We start from the raw sequence: 16,946 nt of genomic DNA on the forward strand, positions 1-16,946 counted from the left end.
TATGCCTCAGAAAAAGAGCACTACAAACCACAATGATCCCCGACAAAAAGGCCACTGAACTTGTGCTTCCAAGCTAGGGAGTACGAATTTCAGAGGGCCTTGAAGGCTTATCTCAAAGAAGAGCATTAGGACTTTCAAATTCTTCTCTGGCTCCTATTTTAATCCAAGATGCAGAAGAATTCCCCTCTAACCCCCTCTTATCCCACCCACTCTATCATCCCCCAAACTCCCCCTTTCCTTAAACCCTACATAAATTGGCTACTGTTGTAGCTGGTGGTGATAGTACAGCAAGCCACTAAGAGAGAAAGGGGAAATGTATCTTCCCCCTTCCCTCTCCAGCAATCCCAAGGAAGCATAGTCTTCCAAGTGCTACTGCAACGTTAATAGCCCTTGAAGAAAACTACACTTCCCAGGAGGTACTGGGGATCTTATGGCCTGACCGCTCCCATTTTCTTCTCACAGTCGCTGACACCAAACTGCTGCCATGCAGCCCTGTAAGTGTAGTTTAAGGAAAGGGTATTTGTGGGGTGGGTAAGTTGAATTCAGATTCGGTTCCAAATAAACCAAACCATTTCCAGATTTGGGGGAGAAGCCAGTCAGATGTGAGATGGGGGTTTACATGCCTCTGATTCACAATAACACATTTCATACACTGTACACAAGACAATTTGACAGCCCCTGGCTTACAAAGTGGTTGCTTGCATACCATGAGGATAAATGGTCATCTGGATTCACCCTCTGTATTGTATTACCAAGGTGTACAACTATCTTTTTTGAGCCTCATGTGGCGCAGAGTGGTAGGCGGCAGTATTGCAACTGAAACTCTCCCCATGACCTGAGTTCGATCCCAGTGGAAGCTGGGTCCCAGGTAGCTGGCTCAGGTCAACTCAGCCTTCCATCCTTCTGAGGTCGGTAAAATGAGTACCCAGCTTGCTGGGGGAAAGGTAGTCATGACTGGGGAAGGCAATGGCAAACCACCCCGCTATAGTCTCCCATGAAAATGCCAGCGTTAAGCAGCGTCCCTCTAGGGGTCAATAATGACCCAGTGTTTGCACAGGAGGAACCTTTTTCCACAACGATCTTTACCCCATTTCAGGTGCAGATGAGTAGTAAAATGGTTGCCTGTAACTATCCCCTGTTAGGGCAGGCTACAGATGGCCAGCAAATTTCCAATTTTATGTCATACTAAGCTAGGCAAGACATAATATTTGCGGATTTTTAAAAAATTAGTTTGCTAAAGATTAATAACAGAATTGTTACACTTTCAGAGTATTTTGGAACTCCTTCCTTTTTTTTAAATAGCAAGAGTATTGATTGTAGATAGTCAGCAGGCTTTTGGATATATGGCTTATTATTAATCTGCCTTTATTTCTGTTTTATATAGTGTTGCTTTATGCAATTAAATAAACCAGCTCATCATTATTTTTAAACCTGCCTTTGATTAGACGGTGATTCCATCAGGCTTTCGAGTGGGAATGAAGCTTGAAGCAGTAGACAAAAAGAACCCTACATTCATATGTGTTGCTACGGTAACCGACATTGTGGACAGTCGTTTTCTGGTTCATTTTGACAACTGGGAGGAGAGTTATGACTACTGGTATGGCTTTTTTAAAAGTTTGTATTACAAGTAATTTGTTAGAACTTTAGAAATACTTGCTGTTTTTTTTCCTTTCCCCTGTGATACCATGAACTGTAATCCCTGGATTTTATGAGGAAGTCCCTAGACATTTTCTTTATCATAGACTGCATAGGTGCAACAACATGTTGTGGCCTGGTCAATGCATGTGTTTTTATGTCCCTACAGAAGACTGAAAGTGCTGTTCATCTTCTGAAGAAATTCTTGGGCATTCTTCAGGGTTTTATCTCATGATCATCAAAACACTTATTAGATCTGCAAATCAATAAGTCTACTTCTTGGTCCAAGGCACTGGTAGTTTCATTGTACTATGTTAACAGGATCTTCATTATGTTTCATAAGGCTTGGGCATAATAACTCAAATCATTGTCTCAATTCAAAACAAAGGATATAATGACCCGGTTCTCATGTTCACCTCAGCCTGCCAGGGCTTATTTAAACTATGGTGGGTTTGTGGCATGTGCTAGGCAGAATTTGAATATTCAAACTGCAGCTGGGGCTTGTCATGTCATCCGAACCTGGTGGAGTGGGTTGTGTGAGGGGTGAACAATCCTCGCATAACCCGTGGCCTGTTTAAACGTCGCACAACCCACCCCTGCTGGGTTCGGATGACATGACAAGCTGCAGTTGCAACTTGAATATTCAAAATGGCCACCCACATGCACCATAGCCCAAGCCATGGTGGGCTGTTTGATTGTGTGAACCAGCCCAATATTTTATTATATAAAAAGCATAGGAAGCTGTATTAGTCCATTAGAAAATCAAAATCCACCGTTTGGTAATATATTTAATAGGACTGACCAAATGTCACAAATCGTGTGCAAGCTTTTGAGTTCTCCAGAACTCTTCACCAGGCTGTATGTTAAGGTTAGGCAATATCTACTTTCTCATTCCTTGTATTTGTTCTGTTGCAAAAAGCATATATGGACATCGCACTTTTAAAATTGAATATACACATTTCAGACTTCCAAAGTGGAATTCTGAGAATAATTACAAATATTGAGTAGCTTGATACTATTTCTTTATTGTAGAGAAGAGGCCATGAAATATTTGCCTCCTTTTTTCTTGTGTAAATGCATGCTGTCCTAGATGCAGAAGAAATAGATAGCCATTGCTCTGCTTTAACATTTTGGAGTACTCTTGAACTAGTCATTCATGTGTAATAGTGAGGCAGACTTCCTTAGGGAGCTGTGGGTGGTTGCTAGGAGAGCTGAGAGTAAGGTCAAAAGGAAAAGAAACTGAAGAAAATGCAGAAATGAGAAAATATAAGTTAGAACACAGAAAAAGGACCTTTTCTGAAGGCACAAGAAAGTTGTTTAAAGCTGCTGTTTGGGCCTCTCAAGATTTAAAGTCTTGGGTATGCTGGGATAGATAGAAAGAGCTATGTACGCAATGGGGCTGGCAAAAACTGACTTCCTCCCCTCCTGGCAGCCTCCTGGAAGTGCTCCACTGAGGTTTGGGGACCCTGCTGACTAGATGGGCTATGGCATGGTGGATGGAGGGGGAGTGGAGATCCTTAAAAATTCAACAGAAGCAGTATCTGCAAGTGGGAACTCTGCTCAATTTTGGAGATTTCCCCCTTTCCCCTCAGACTCCAGCCCCATATCCCATCCTATTGAACAGGGTTTCCCAACCCTCAAGGGAGCCTTGGGGTGGCGGGGCTGGAAGTTAGCTACAACTATGTTGCAGTGGAATTGAAGCTAGTTGTGATTAGCTTCCCCTATTCCAGCTGTGTAATGAGAGCTGCTTTCCCATGTGCTCATCCCACGGGTAACTGCACCTTTTAAAAGGTCTGGAACCACTTGAGCAGGCCCAGTGCACAGGTCCTTAACATGAAATTGAGATTGGCCAAACCCATGTTGTTGCAAACCTTTGATTATTTATTCATTTATTTAAAGTATTTATATGCCCTCCCAATGCACCTTACAAAACAAAACTAAAAACCATAATACAGTTTTAAAAATCCAAAGAAGACAATCCAATTGCAAAATTAAAACAGCAGCAGCTTAAAACAATTAAAGTCAAGCTCACAACACATTTAATAAAATGCAGACTGAAACAGGAATGTTTCCTTAAAAACTAAAGAAAGTGGGGCTGTGTGTATTGTTCTTTGGAGAGTTCCAAAGGCATGGGGTCACTACTGAAAAGTCTGATGGACCAGGACAGCTGGCCAATAAGCAGGTCTTCAAATGCCAGTCTTATGGTCCAGGCAACTTCATCTTGGTCTAGGCAGTCCTTCTAATGACTTGGACCTTTTAAAAGTCACAGCTATACCATGGGACAGCTGTAACACAGGGCGTCCAAACTATGGCATTAACATTTAAAGTGTATCTGACAGTAGTTGGCAGAACTTTGTTTTTTCAGAGTGTGATCCACTTTTTTCCTGAGGGCTATCTTATCTCAGGGAAAGCAGCTGAACATGTCTTCAGATTGAGTTGTGGGGGGCGGGGGGAGGCTGTTTAACCCTTTCCTTCTCAGCCATTTGTCTACACAAAATTCCCCACCCCCTGCTTCTGCTCTCATCTTTCCTAAAAGTTGAAGGATATGAACTATCTTCAGACAAATAGCATTGGGGGTGGGGTGGAATTTCAGACTTGTAATATGTAATTCATTTAAGCTTTTACTTCAGTTTTGTATTTAACCCCTCACCTGGTCACCATTGGCAACCAGGAATTCCATGCAGGTGATTGTGGGGAATTTTCTCCAGGGGAGTGAACTGACTGGTAAAAGAGGGATAAAGCAATCTGCCTGCCTTTGCACACTTGCTCAGCTTCTATGCTGGCCATGGAGGAAATTAAGCCCCTTCGTCCTCAGCACAGAAACGCAGTGGACTGGCAAAGGAAAAACAGAGTGCTTCGTTTCCCCTTCACCAGACTGCTGCGCTAATAGTCTGCAAACATTTTTACTAGCCTTCTTTTTACTCATAAGAGGTATCCCATCCAGGCAAGAAAAATATTTTGCAAGTGAATAACTTTTGGGTCTTGGTAACCAAACTGTTTTACTGTAATAAACACAAGGCATACATTTGTTGAAAGTTTCACATCCGAACACTAGATGGGGCCATAAGATGACTTGTGTATTCATTGGATTACTACTGGTCTTTCTAAACAGGAATCGGTCAGAATACCATGGATAATGGGAAATCGGAGCAGACAGCAATTCCTTTATTTTGTTTGCTAGTGCCCAGTTATGAATGGTGTGTTTTTTTTGGTTTTTTTTAAACAAGCTATTAAAACTCTGGTATCTTAAACAATTATGTGTCGTTTGTGTACTCAGTTGTGTATCTGTGCTCTTGGTATAATGTATGCGTTTCACCAGTGAGACAGCTGCCAGCTAATTCAGAAAAGAAGAAAAGTTCATGAATATGTACATATTATGCTGTAGTTTTCAGACTACATTGTGTAGAATAGCAATTAAGATACTTATTCAATGATCAAAAAACTTGCTGGTTTAAGACCAGAGTTAAGGCTATCTCATGTTGGCTGAAGTTCCACAAAGCCAGGAAATTGGAAGCTAAGACTGATGCCTTAACAGACATGCCCCATAATCAGTAATGTTGTTGTACAATGTCACAAATATACAACTTACCTTCCATGTACCCACGCTTATCCGGGGGCTTTCAGGCACAAATCCAGATGGGAAGGATGGAGTGCCTGGGACCAGCAAAGATGTCCTGCTCCTGTATTATCTTATGAAGCATATGAATCTTACTGTAATCCTAGAGGAATCCTCCTGTGAGTTGACCCATGCCTGTTTGTTGCTTGTAAGCCAACACAAGTTTGTGACATTACACAACATCATTACTGATGACCGGGTCATCAGCCTTAGCTTCCAGTTTCCTAGCTTTGTGGAGCTTGAGCCAACATAAGATAGCCTTAACTTTGGTCTAAATCAGTAGGTTTTTTATAATTGAATTTCCCTGCTTTTTAAAAAGGACATTATTACAGTGTTTTGATAAAAGCAACAACACAAACTAAAAAACAAAATGCTAACTAGTCATTAACTGAGTAGATTTGTACAAATGAATAGATATGTTCCTGTATGTTCAGAAAGGCTCACTTATATCCTAATATATCCTACAGTCGTCAGTTTTGTCTGGATGCTTATTTAGATATATGGACTGCTTATATTATCATACACGTTTGAAACAGAAGTGTGGAATCTTCTTTTTTTGCCTTTTAAAAAAATGAATGGTGTTATGAATGGTTATCATGCATGCTTTGTTGTTACATTCTTTTTGTTGGTGCTGTTTGTTGTCTTCCTCCCTGTTTTTGTTTTAATTACAAATAAAAGGGAAAAAGGCTTACTTCTGAGTTAGCCTGCACAGGATTCCAACATACCCTTTCCCTCCCTATCCCCTCTTCATCAGTGATCTATATCAGTCAATGGGAGTGATTCTCTCAGTTTTCAGAATTACCTCACTCTTAACTCAGTTGACAGTTTCCTGCTACAAAATGTTGACAGGAACACTGGAATTCCTCTCAAAACACCGAAGTACTGGCAGTGTTCTTGAGAGTGAAAATTGAGCATACCTGACAACTTTGCCACAGTTGCTGCCATAGGCTTTCATGGGGCAGAAAACCTTAATTTTTGAGTCACTGCTCAGAACTTCACCAAACCAATGAAAGTCTTTGACAAATGTGAATAAAGTACATCAGTAATTTTCACAAAAAAATTGAGAGAAATGTATGATATTCCAAGCTACAGCTTGACGTAGAAAATACAAACGTGTCAGTTTTCAGCACTTTTTAACATGCTGTGCCTGTGGAAATTTTTATTGGATTGCTTTGACGTTTTACAGAATTGTAGACCTCCTCAGGTAGATCATGGATGCCATGTTTCACGTTATTAGCTAAACAAGTGTCATTTTCATAAGTGGTAGAATTTTGAGGGTTATAATGGCAGAACTCTTTTTTTTTTTTTTTGCAACCTGCATTAACTAAAGGGGAACTCTGCCCCTTTTATAGGAGTGAAACATAACTAAATCATTATTTCCCTGCAGGTGTGAAGCAGCTAGTCCATATATTCATCCAGTTGGATGGTGTAAAGAACACAGAAGGACACTGGTAACCCCACCAGGTCTGTATGAAACAGCACATATGCAAATATTTATTTCCCAAGACTCGAAACGACAGTGAGAAATTATTACAGTGTCAAGAGTAAAGAGCATCTCTTACTTTAAGACTGAGTTTGTGAAGATGATGGTAGGAGAAAGAAGCAAATCAGAATTTATGCCAGGTTCATCCTTGAAGTGGTCACAGTTGTTCAGTAGAAATTACTTAACGTTTTTATTGTGTGCTGAACTTAACTGAATGAGAAAGTCATATGAACAAAGGTATATATATGAACAAAGTGATACGGTTACCATGCCAGAAAAAATTCATTATAGAAAACTGTAATAACTAGCAAATGTGAATCAATAAACTGGAATTCATGAATATCTTGCGGCTATGAAATTAGAGCATGCAAATCTACTTATAGGACAACCTTTACATGTACTATAAATATTTAACCTGTCAGTGAGTTAATTGTAGCTTTTTAGTAGCAAATTCTGTAAAATAGCCCACACAAAGCAATGGTGTAATTCACTACCATATTATGAGTCACTTGGAAAAGTAATTATTTGGAAACTGCTACCTTTTAACAGTAGACATTTATACACAGAGAAAGCTCAAACTGGCTTTCCCACAGTGACAATATTTTACCCCATGGTAGGAATTTTATTTAAAGCAACTTCACTGAGAGATTGCTGGCTGGGTTGGGGCTATCTGTATTTAAAATGGATGTTCTTGTAAGTTCAAATTAGTACATGGCTCAGTAAAACGTTAAGAACTGAAATGCACAGCCTCCCAGTCTCTGTTGCCCACAGTCACACCAGTATTTTTGTCATACTTTCTGTTCATTAAGTATTATAATAATGGGTTCAGTCTGCTTATAGCTGATATTGTATAAGTAGAATGCCCTCTAATAGTTTGTTCAGTCCGTACTTGTAAAGAAGCCTCTATTCTTGGCAGCCACTGCATGAACTATTCTGATGTCAAAGCCACATTCATGTGTTACTTGTATGTAGGGCAGTCACATTTAGAAGTGGGTAATGATGCTGGCCCCACCCTGACTAACCCTGGCCCTGATGTGCATTGAGCTCAGACATCTGAAGAGGAAAGCCTGTGTGAACAGCTGTTCACAGGTAGGTTTTCCTCACCAGACATCTGCACTCAACACACTGTAGACATTATGGCTGGGACTATTGGGGACAGAGCCAGCAGCATGGCCCCACTTCCCTTCTACATGTGATTGTCTTGCAGAAGAGAGGGCATTAGAACAGGCAGAGGGGGTTAGGGTTGTAAGGGTAAGAGATTTGAGAAGGCCTAGGAAAGCAGGAAGGAAAGGAGGGAGGAGATAGGGCTTGGGGAAGAGCACAGAAGGCGAATAAAGGCTGTGGGAAATTATGCACGTTGGGAAGTGATGCCGATACAGATTAGGAAGTGAGGCAGATTAGGAAGGGGCTGTAGCTCAGTGGCAGAGCACATGCAGAAAGTCCTCAGTCCAGTCCCTGCATCTCCTGCCTGAAATCCTGGAGAGCTGCTGCCAATCAGTGTCAACAAATGCTGGGCTAGATGGACCAATGGTACACAATACAAGGTAGCTTTCTAGGTTACTATGCAGAAGAGAAACAGTATTGAGGGAATGGAAAAGAGAAGTAAACTGGAAAGAATGCAGGCTCGGAGGAATGTGGAAAACATGAAGAGATGATATGATGGAAGATGGAAAATGGAGTTGGGATCAGCATTTGCAGGGATATAGGAAGGAAAATGGATGGCTTTATGGAACTAGATATAGTTAGAAAAAGTCAGAGGGACAAGGAGGAATGAGATTAGAGGATGTGTGCAGAGGAAAGATGTTTGTGTGTGGGGAGGGGGGCTATGAAGAAGTTAGCATGAAGAAGGCTTCATTTTCATGTATTAATTCATAACCAGCCAAACATGTGGCTGCATGCCTCTGTTCTGTCCAGCAATTCTTATTGAGTGGCTTAGGAGTCTGACCTCTGCTGAGAAATAGTGAAACTTTTTACAGGTTTTTATGTTTAAAGGTTTCTTTCTTTGAGGTAATGTGTCAAATGTTTGTCAAAGATCAACTTTGTTCTTACAGAATACACTAGAGGAAAAATGAACTTGGTTCTCTGAGATCTGGTAAAAAAAGTGGGGAAAGAATGTGAAAAATAAATAAGAAATATGCATTTTCTTGCTGTGAGATGTGAGAGTCCCAGGGAAAGATCTTTACATAAGGAGACTCACAAGTCCCATTACTCACATTACACTGTAGTCTGGGGTGTGGTGAGGGAGTGCAAGTCAGACTTATTTGTTGCTTCTTTGAACTTAACCAACTTGGAAAAATACCCTACATATATTTGTTGTGTGACATAATTAAATCTTACATCATGATTTATCTACTAGACTATCCACATACCAAGCATTTTACTTGGGAAAAATATTTGGAAGAAACCAGTTCTTTACCTGCACCTGCCAGGGCTTTTAAAGTGGTAAGAAACGTCTCAGATGTTCTCATATTTATCCTCTTCATTAGCTACCATCACTGCTGTCCCAGTGATAAATATTCATATTTGCCCGTGTGATCTTGATACTGATGGTTGCTGGTTTGCGCACTGCTGCATTTGTTGCTGTATTTATACGTCCCCATTTCAGATATATTTTTCATGGTATTTATCTTAAATAGGGCCCTTCAGTTGCCAATGTACCAGAAACACACATGACTAAGCAAAAGTTGGGAAGTAAAATTGTATACGTGCCTTTTTCCTTTTCCCTTTCATAATTTGATTGCGATTTCATGAAAGGAGAGGGGTGGAATTCAGTACCTAAACTTGACTGAGTCTTCCCTTTCCTCCCTTTTCACTCATCTCTCTTCCTGTTCCCTTCCTGACCTATACAGGGGGGAAAGAGGATAGATAAGAGAACTGTGGATACATGAAGTAGTTGTCTACTAGAACATAAAGAAAAGCCTTACTGGATCATACCAAAGGTCCTTCTAGTCCAGCATTCACTTTCCAACATTGTCCAGCCAGTTGCCTCTGGGAAACTCACAAGCAAGGCATTGCGGGAAGAATGAGGAATGGGGAATGTGTGGTCCTTCAGATGTTTGAGTGCAGCTCCCATCATCCCTGACCAGTAGCTTTGCTGGGTAGGGATGATGGGAGTCGCAGTCCAACAACATCTGGAGGGCCACACATTCCCCACTCCTGCATTAAGGCAACAGACATCCCCTCCTGTTTGTTTCTATAGTCTTCACAGATTACTGCCTCAAAACCAGGTTCCATCTAGCTATCATGGCTAATAGTGTTTGATAGATTTTTCCTCCATGTCCTTTGGTCTAGTCCTTTTTTTAAAGCCTGTTTAAGCTGTAATCATCATCATCATTGCTACTGTGTCCAGTTTTGGGTGCTGCACCTTAAGGCAGATATAGATACGTTGGAATGGGTTCAGAGAAGAGCAAGAAAGATAGTCAGGGGCATGAAAAACCAGTTTCTATGCGGAAAGCTTGAAGGACCTGGGTATGTTTAGCTTGGAGAAAAGATAATGGGGGGAGGACATGATAGCATTCTTCAGATATCTGAAGAGCTATCACATAGAAGAGGGCAAAGACTTGTTCTCTACTGCTCCACAGAGCAGGGCTGTATCTAATGGAAGTTATAAGAAGGTAGATTTTGGTTGAACATAAGGAGAAACTCCTTGATAAAACAGTTCGACATTGGATAAATTACCTAGAAGGGTTGTGAACTTAACTTTGCTAGAGGTCTTCAAGCAGAAGGAGGATTTTCTGCACTGAGCAGGAAAAGTATGGGAGGTTAGGTGCCTCCACCAGAACAATTTTATCCTCTCTACTTTCTAGTGCTGCTCTTCTCTGCTTCACCTCTGTCTTGGCCCAGCCCTATCCTCAAAAAACGAAGTAGCAATCAAAAATGAAGTGCCCATGACTGACTGATAGAAGTAAGGTCTGATAGTTCCTGGGAAGGCTAGAGCAGTTTATTTTAATCAAATGAAATACTTATGTTTTGTAAGTTGTAAACATTCATATTTTGATAAATGATCAGTTTGTTTTTTTATTTACATAGAAATGTCTCCTTTTACAATATATATGGAAGAGGCATTTATTCAGTTTAGAGATTAACTGTAAGACTAGTGTGCTTATATCCAAATTATTAAATATTACCACAACTATGTTAATTTTGACATATATGTTGATGATTGATTGTAAGATAAACTGCTGGTATGGTATCACATGTTGCTGTGTAGATAATTTTTTTAAGTCAGATTTTTTATTTAAACCAGAACTTAGTATTTACATTTTAAAAAATAAAAATAAATCTGATTTAAATGGAAAAAGTGATTTAAAAAGCATCCATCCTGCAACATGTAATAGTATATCAGCTGTTCAGGTTACAATCAGTTATCAGTGTACATCAAAATAATTTTGTTGCCATTTTGTACATGCCAAGGCAAAATGCCCAAGCAGGTTTTATCTTTCTTATGCAGAGATAAAGTGTCCTGAAAGATAGGTGGAGGGAGTGTAGCTTGAAATCTCATAAAAATATTACAACAGTGTTAAAGAAAAAAATAAATAGTTTTTAAAATGTTTGCATGTTGGTTTAAGTAATTTAATTAAGATTATTTTATCAGTCATTCATCATAAACTATGGGAGCAGCTGTAATAAATTCTGATCAAGGTTTTTTGTTCTTTTTTTGAGATATTATTACTTTCTATTGTATTTTCTTTTTATTGTAACCTGCTTTGGCTATTTTTAATTTAAAAGGTAGGATATAAATAATAAAACCTGAAACAACAGTTACTTTTCTCTGTTGTAGAAACCTTCTCACGGATTTCAGAAGAAAATGAGGCTGGAAGTAGTTGACAAGAGGAATCCTGTACTTATCAGGGTAGCCACTGTCGTAGATGTTGATGACCACAGAATTAAAGTAATTCAGACTCTATCTCAATCTCTTTCTGTCTTTTAAACAGGAACCAGTACACACTGTTGCAGATGTCAACCCTTTGTGAATGGTAATGCTGTTACACTCAGTGTCCAGCATGGCTTCTTCATTCACTTCAGTGGAAGGGAGAATGAAGTTCCACAGGTGCAGAAAAGCTCCCTTTCAATTAAAGTGAATGGAAAAGCCTACTAATACAGGTGCTCCATGATCACTCATGGGATTGTAGATAAGGGTGAGTTGGTGTCATGTGTACACTCTCCAGACATTTTAGTACAAGCTACATTTGTGAGAGTGTAGAATACCTTAGGTTTTTTAAAGCTCTCTGACTTTTAATTGCATTTTTATCTGCTAGTTGTTTTGTATGTGTTGTTTATTTTAATTTTTGTAATCCACCTTGAAATCATTGATACAATGCAATATACTAAACAAATAAATAAAACTTCATTTGAAATGGATGAAAATAGTTCTATCAAAAAATGTTGATGCATATACTTTTGAAGAAGAAGAAGAAAAGAGAAGAAGAATTCTTTCTCCACAATATTGCACTGATGTTGTATCTCATCTGGACAAAACGTGCAGTGGCAAGAGAGACCCAATCTTTGTCAGTGGCTTTTCCCTACCTACTTACTTCCCAGTGGCCCAAACACAGCCTGCTGTCCTTTCTCTTCACTAGAGGTCTCTCTTCACTAGAAGTCTCTCAACTGGGCATGCCAAGTGTCAGCTCAGATTCTACACCTCCTTCACCTTTGCAGGCTTCATATGTGCTTTCATTGAGGATAGTTAGAATTAGCATTTTAAATAAGCTGCAACCAAAATTGCAGCAGTTATTTGTCTTAAGGGGAGCTTTAGTCCTTTAGTGGGCTTTTGATCAAAATCAGCTCTTAATGTCTTACATACCTTAATGTGTTCGTTTAAGGCACAGGTGGCAACTGTTTGCCCCCGAGAAGTGCATCTGGAGCCTCATGGCAGCAGTAGGCATGGTTGGAACTGCTGGTGGGAGGGGCCTGGGCTCCCATCCCCCCTTCTTTCTCTCTCTCGCTCTCTCTCTCTGACACACAGACACACACACACACTCAAATGTACACACACTTTCCTCCGCTCACTCTGGCAGACACAGTCACCCTTCCCCCATCTATCTCAGCACATGGAGGTGGGAAGATTTAATGGCATATTGAGAGCCTATCATAGCCCCTGCTGCCCATCAACCAGGTGTCCACCCATGGGCCACATGCAGCTTGTGGGCCACAGGTTGCCCATATGTGATTTAAGGCTTGCAGGCCTAGTCAGAATTATAGAAAACCAGATCTAGATGTTTCAAGTAACCCAATTTAACTCTTCAAATTTCTATTCCTATTTTGAATATTTGCAAAGCCGGTTACTTTGTAAAACCATTGACTTGCTGCCTAAAAGCAGTATAACACCTGCACGGTGTTCAGAGTAAAGAGCTTTCAAACATAAACATGTGATGCTTTATTTTGAGATATTTTTGCTACAATGGTACAAATTGTAGTTTTGAAGATTGTACCTTAGCAGTATTTACTTGTATAATAATGCTTAGTATTTTTTTAACGTGTTGCCCATAGATACATTTAGGGTGCAGTCCTATGGGGATAGTTTGTTGTTGTTGTTCAGTCGTTAAGTCGTGTCCGACTCTTCGTGACCCCGTGGACCATAGCACGCCAGGCCTTTCTGTTCTCTGCTCTCTCCTGGAGCATGCTCAAGTTCATATGGGGATAGTTGGCAGTGTCCAAACTCAGTGGAGACCAACTATCCAATGTAGGGCAGGCGGAGCATAGAGGGGATCTTCTCCATACTCCAGCCACGCTGCATTTGCAGCTAGATGGCCGATTTCCGTTCCTAGGCAGGGTACCGCATTGGGGGTGGGAGGCCGGACAGCACATAGGAAGCATACTGGTGCTTCCGCTGTCCTTGCCCCTCCCCACCCCCAGGAACGCTCCTTACCCCCCCCCCGCACTACTCTTCTGAGTGTAGAGCTGGGGACAAGCCGCACCACCTACGAGGGGGCAGGGGAGGGGAGGCAGTTGTCTGGGAACCGACCTCGGAACACTGGCTCTGAAGTCGTTTCCCAAAACCCAAAAAATCCTATGGCTGTCTAGCCGCTGTCTAGCAGCCATAGGATTGCACCCTTAGTTGTTGAGGACTTATTCAAATGAACATGGTTACTGTATAGATGAGGCCTGCATAATTTGTAACGTATGAAGCCAAATGCACCTCATATGTGGCAGCCTATCAGGGGTTCAGTCAGTGTCCTGTTTTTTGCTGTATGCCTTGGACTGTGACAATAAGGTGTGTCAAGCAGTTTGGCATGCTGTAGTATATGGCTGGTCAGCCATTTTTAACTTGGTGGGCCACAAGTGATGGAGGCCTGGTAAAGGCTTGCATGCAGGACCATTTCTGTATTCAAGACGTCCTTAAGCTCATGCATCAAGACCTTAATGAACAAGTTGTCATTAGAATAATTGTGTAATTCTTATATCAGTAAAGTAAATGTAAAAGCTGCTGTAATTAGCACAAATGGGAGCCTGGAAGCTAATTTTGTATCGTTTGGCATTTATACTTTCATTAATATAATGCCGTAATTTAACTAAATGGGTTTTCTAACAATTATGTTTGGTAATAAGAGGCAAGCACTGTTGGAGATTACAGGGAAGTAAGACTTTGCCCTAGTCTAAACTTGCTATTCTTTTGTGTTTTAGGTCCACTTTGATGGCTGGGATAGTATTTATGATTATTGGATTGATGCAGATAGCCCTGACATCCATCCTGCAGGCTGGTGTGGGAAAACTGGACATCCTCTTCAGCCCCCTCTTAGTAAGATGCACTATAAGATACTAAAAAATTTAAAGACAGGATGGTAAATTCATGCCATTTGTTTGATGCTTCCTCTTTGTTGACAAAGTGATATGGCACGTTTGAACCAAGTTGATTACTGCTGTAATAGTTCATGGAATGAATGCTTGCAGGAGCTATGGAAAACAATTATTCCTTTTGGAAAACATTGATGATAAAAATCTTTTATGAATAGTTTTAGATGCTTGTGTCCTTGCTGACATGCTTTGGGTGTGTATGTGTATACTTGTCTTTTTGCAGTAATAGAGGAGTTCAGTTTTCAAGAACAGAAAGACATCATAAACATTTAATAGCCCATGAAAGAAATTTCTGAATTCCAGAATATTTCTGCACAGGATAACATAAATCATTGTAGTTTGATCATTATTCACACAAAATTAGTCATAATATGCTAAACCTCATCAGAGTTTGGTTAAGGAAGTAATGAATTAGTTGCAGCTGATTATAGGCTCAAATATTTCACCTTGGTAACTTGTACCTTTGGTCTTCTGTATTTAAAAGTAGATTATGGGAGGACTGATGTTCACATTCTGTGAGGCATATATCTTCTATTCTTACTAATGTAAAATAGTTTTGTTTTACTTCTCACAACATTTGTTTAGGTCCCTTGGAGTTAGTAGAAGCTTTAGAACAAGGAGGATGTCCTACAGCAGGCTGCAAAGGAGTTGGGCACATAAAAAGAGCCAGACATATGGGCCATCACAGGTATGTGTTCTCATGGACTGTTGCTTCAATAGCTAAGCACAGATACTGAATTAGAAGGCTGTATGAGCTTAATTGCTCTTTGTGAGAAAGATAGGGACTAGGAGGAAGAAAACAACCAGGTATCTCCTTATTTAGGTTGCCATGATGAGCAAGTATGCTGCTTCCCAATGGAGTAACAACTCATTTGTTACTTCATTGTTATGTTTAGATTTAAAACTCATTTGCATGACACAATTCTAGATAGGTTTTTTCCTAACAGGCTCTCCATCAAGGGTTCCTGTGTGCACCTGGTGAGCACAGCAGTGGTGTTTCAGCTTTGTATATATGAGTGTGTCCAAGATTCTCAATCCAACCATCCATAAGACTGGTGCTGAACTGAGAGTGACCTGGTTTGCACATAACACCAATTCATGAGTTGTTTAACCCATGAATTGGTGGGGGGCTGCTCAGGAGTGAGCAAGTGTGCTGCCTTCTGTGTGCTCACTGCTTCTGCTTTGCAGACACTTTCAGCAACAACACAGGAATGCCCCATTCCTGGCTTGTTTGATGTGAAATGCGAACCCAGAACTCTGGGTTGTTGAGGGGCAAACAACCCAGAGCTTTAACTCAACAACAAACCATGGGTTCTGTTCTGAGGGATGTAGCTTAGAACATTCTGTTCCTTTCCTTGATTTTTATGCCAATATTACAAATACCAATTACCAACTTGCCTATAGAAAACTAAAAAAGTTTCTAGTTGCTCAGAGTCTGAATTCCCCCCAAATAATCATTCTGTAAATTAGTAATTTTTGTGGATTTATTTGCTAGGCTGATTTAGTCTTATGCATTCAGACAATAAACATTTTACTCAGGGGTTAAGTGAAGAAAGAAAATATCAATATATGAGTCAGTACATGGATGCACTACATTTATGACTGTATTTTATGAATACCAGTTGCTGGCGAACATGAGCAAGAAGCTACTGTTGTGCTCATGTCCTGCTTGCAGGCTCCAAAGAGGTATCTGAGTAGTCACTGTGGAATAAAATGCTGGACTAGATAGGCCTTTGATCTGGTCCAGCACGGCACTTCTTATGCTATTAATTAAAACAATGCAAGGTTATTTAAATAGAAAAATGCAGTTGTAATTTACCTGCATTTGCTGCTGTTGCAGACTTAGAATTCAGTTAGACTACAAATTCAGCTGTGTTAAAAAGGAATGGAACATTTACTTTAAATAGCACTGTGGGGAAAAAAAGTAATTAGATCCCCCCGCACACGCGCGCACACACACACACACACACACATCAGGAGCCAACAAGTTTGCAAAGCCAAGTCATCCTAGAACTTCCAAATTGTGCCATTACCTTCTTCTTGAATTAACAGGGACAATGTAAAATGGGTATAATTATCTATGACAGCCTTCAGTCCATTGGTTCTTTCATCTCAGTTAGCTGAAACTGCACTTAGCTATGCTTTTGAAAATTTTTATGACAAGGTGCATTTATGTTGTCAGAGAAAATGTCTGAGAACAGGTAGATTGGTCATTTTCTGATAGCATATTGCCTGAGCTGGATGAAAACCTGTGGTGATTAATTATGACAGGGTTAAAGTGGGCATCTTTTAAAATGTAAATTTTAATAAGGGCTTCAGGGTTCTGGAATGGAAGAAAGGTGTTCGGACTCGCATACAAATGAATTTCTCAATATCTTGTGTTTTTGTGTAAGAAATTACATATGGGATGTTATACAA

At 40.2% G+C, this 16,946-nt stretch overlaps 1 protein-coding gene across 11 annotated transcripts in view; it reads left to right on the plus strand.

Annotated features, from left to right (window-relative positions):
- The window catches only part of L3MBTL3 (L3MBTL histone methyl-lysine binding protein 3), a 107,416-nt gene that overhangs the window by 59,351 nt on the left and 31,119 nt on the right, over positions 1 to 16,946 (plus strand). For all 11 annotated transcript variants that reach the window (XM_084827499.1, XM_084827493.1, XM_084827492.1 and 8 more), the window contains exons 11-16: positions 1,446 to 1,597; positions 6,639 to 6,715; positions 9,091 to 9,176; positions 11,515 to 11,625; positions 14,358 to 14,472; positions 15,114 to 15,216. In XM_084827499.1, coding sequence (XP_084683625.1) covers positions 1,446 to 1,597; positions 6,639 to 6,715; positions 9,091 to 9,176; positions 11,515 to 11,625; positions 14,358 to 14,472; positions 15,114 to 15,216 — 644 coding nt within the window. The remainder of the gene's footprint in view (positions 1 to 1,445; positions 1,598 to 6,638; positions 6,716 to 9,090; positions 9,177 to 11,514; positions 11,626 to 14,357; positions 14,473 to 15,113; positions 15,217 to 16,946) is intronic.

The sequence above is a fragment of the Heloderma suspectum genome, chromosome 1, assembly GCF_057233095.1.
Source record: "Heloderma suspectum isolate Gila_16-S chromosome 1, 16-S_ref, whole genome shotgun sequence".
NCBI classification, from domain to species: Eukaryota; Metazoa; Chordata; class Lepidosauria; order Squamata; family Helodermatidae; genus Heloderma; species Heloderma suspectum.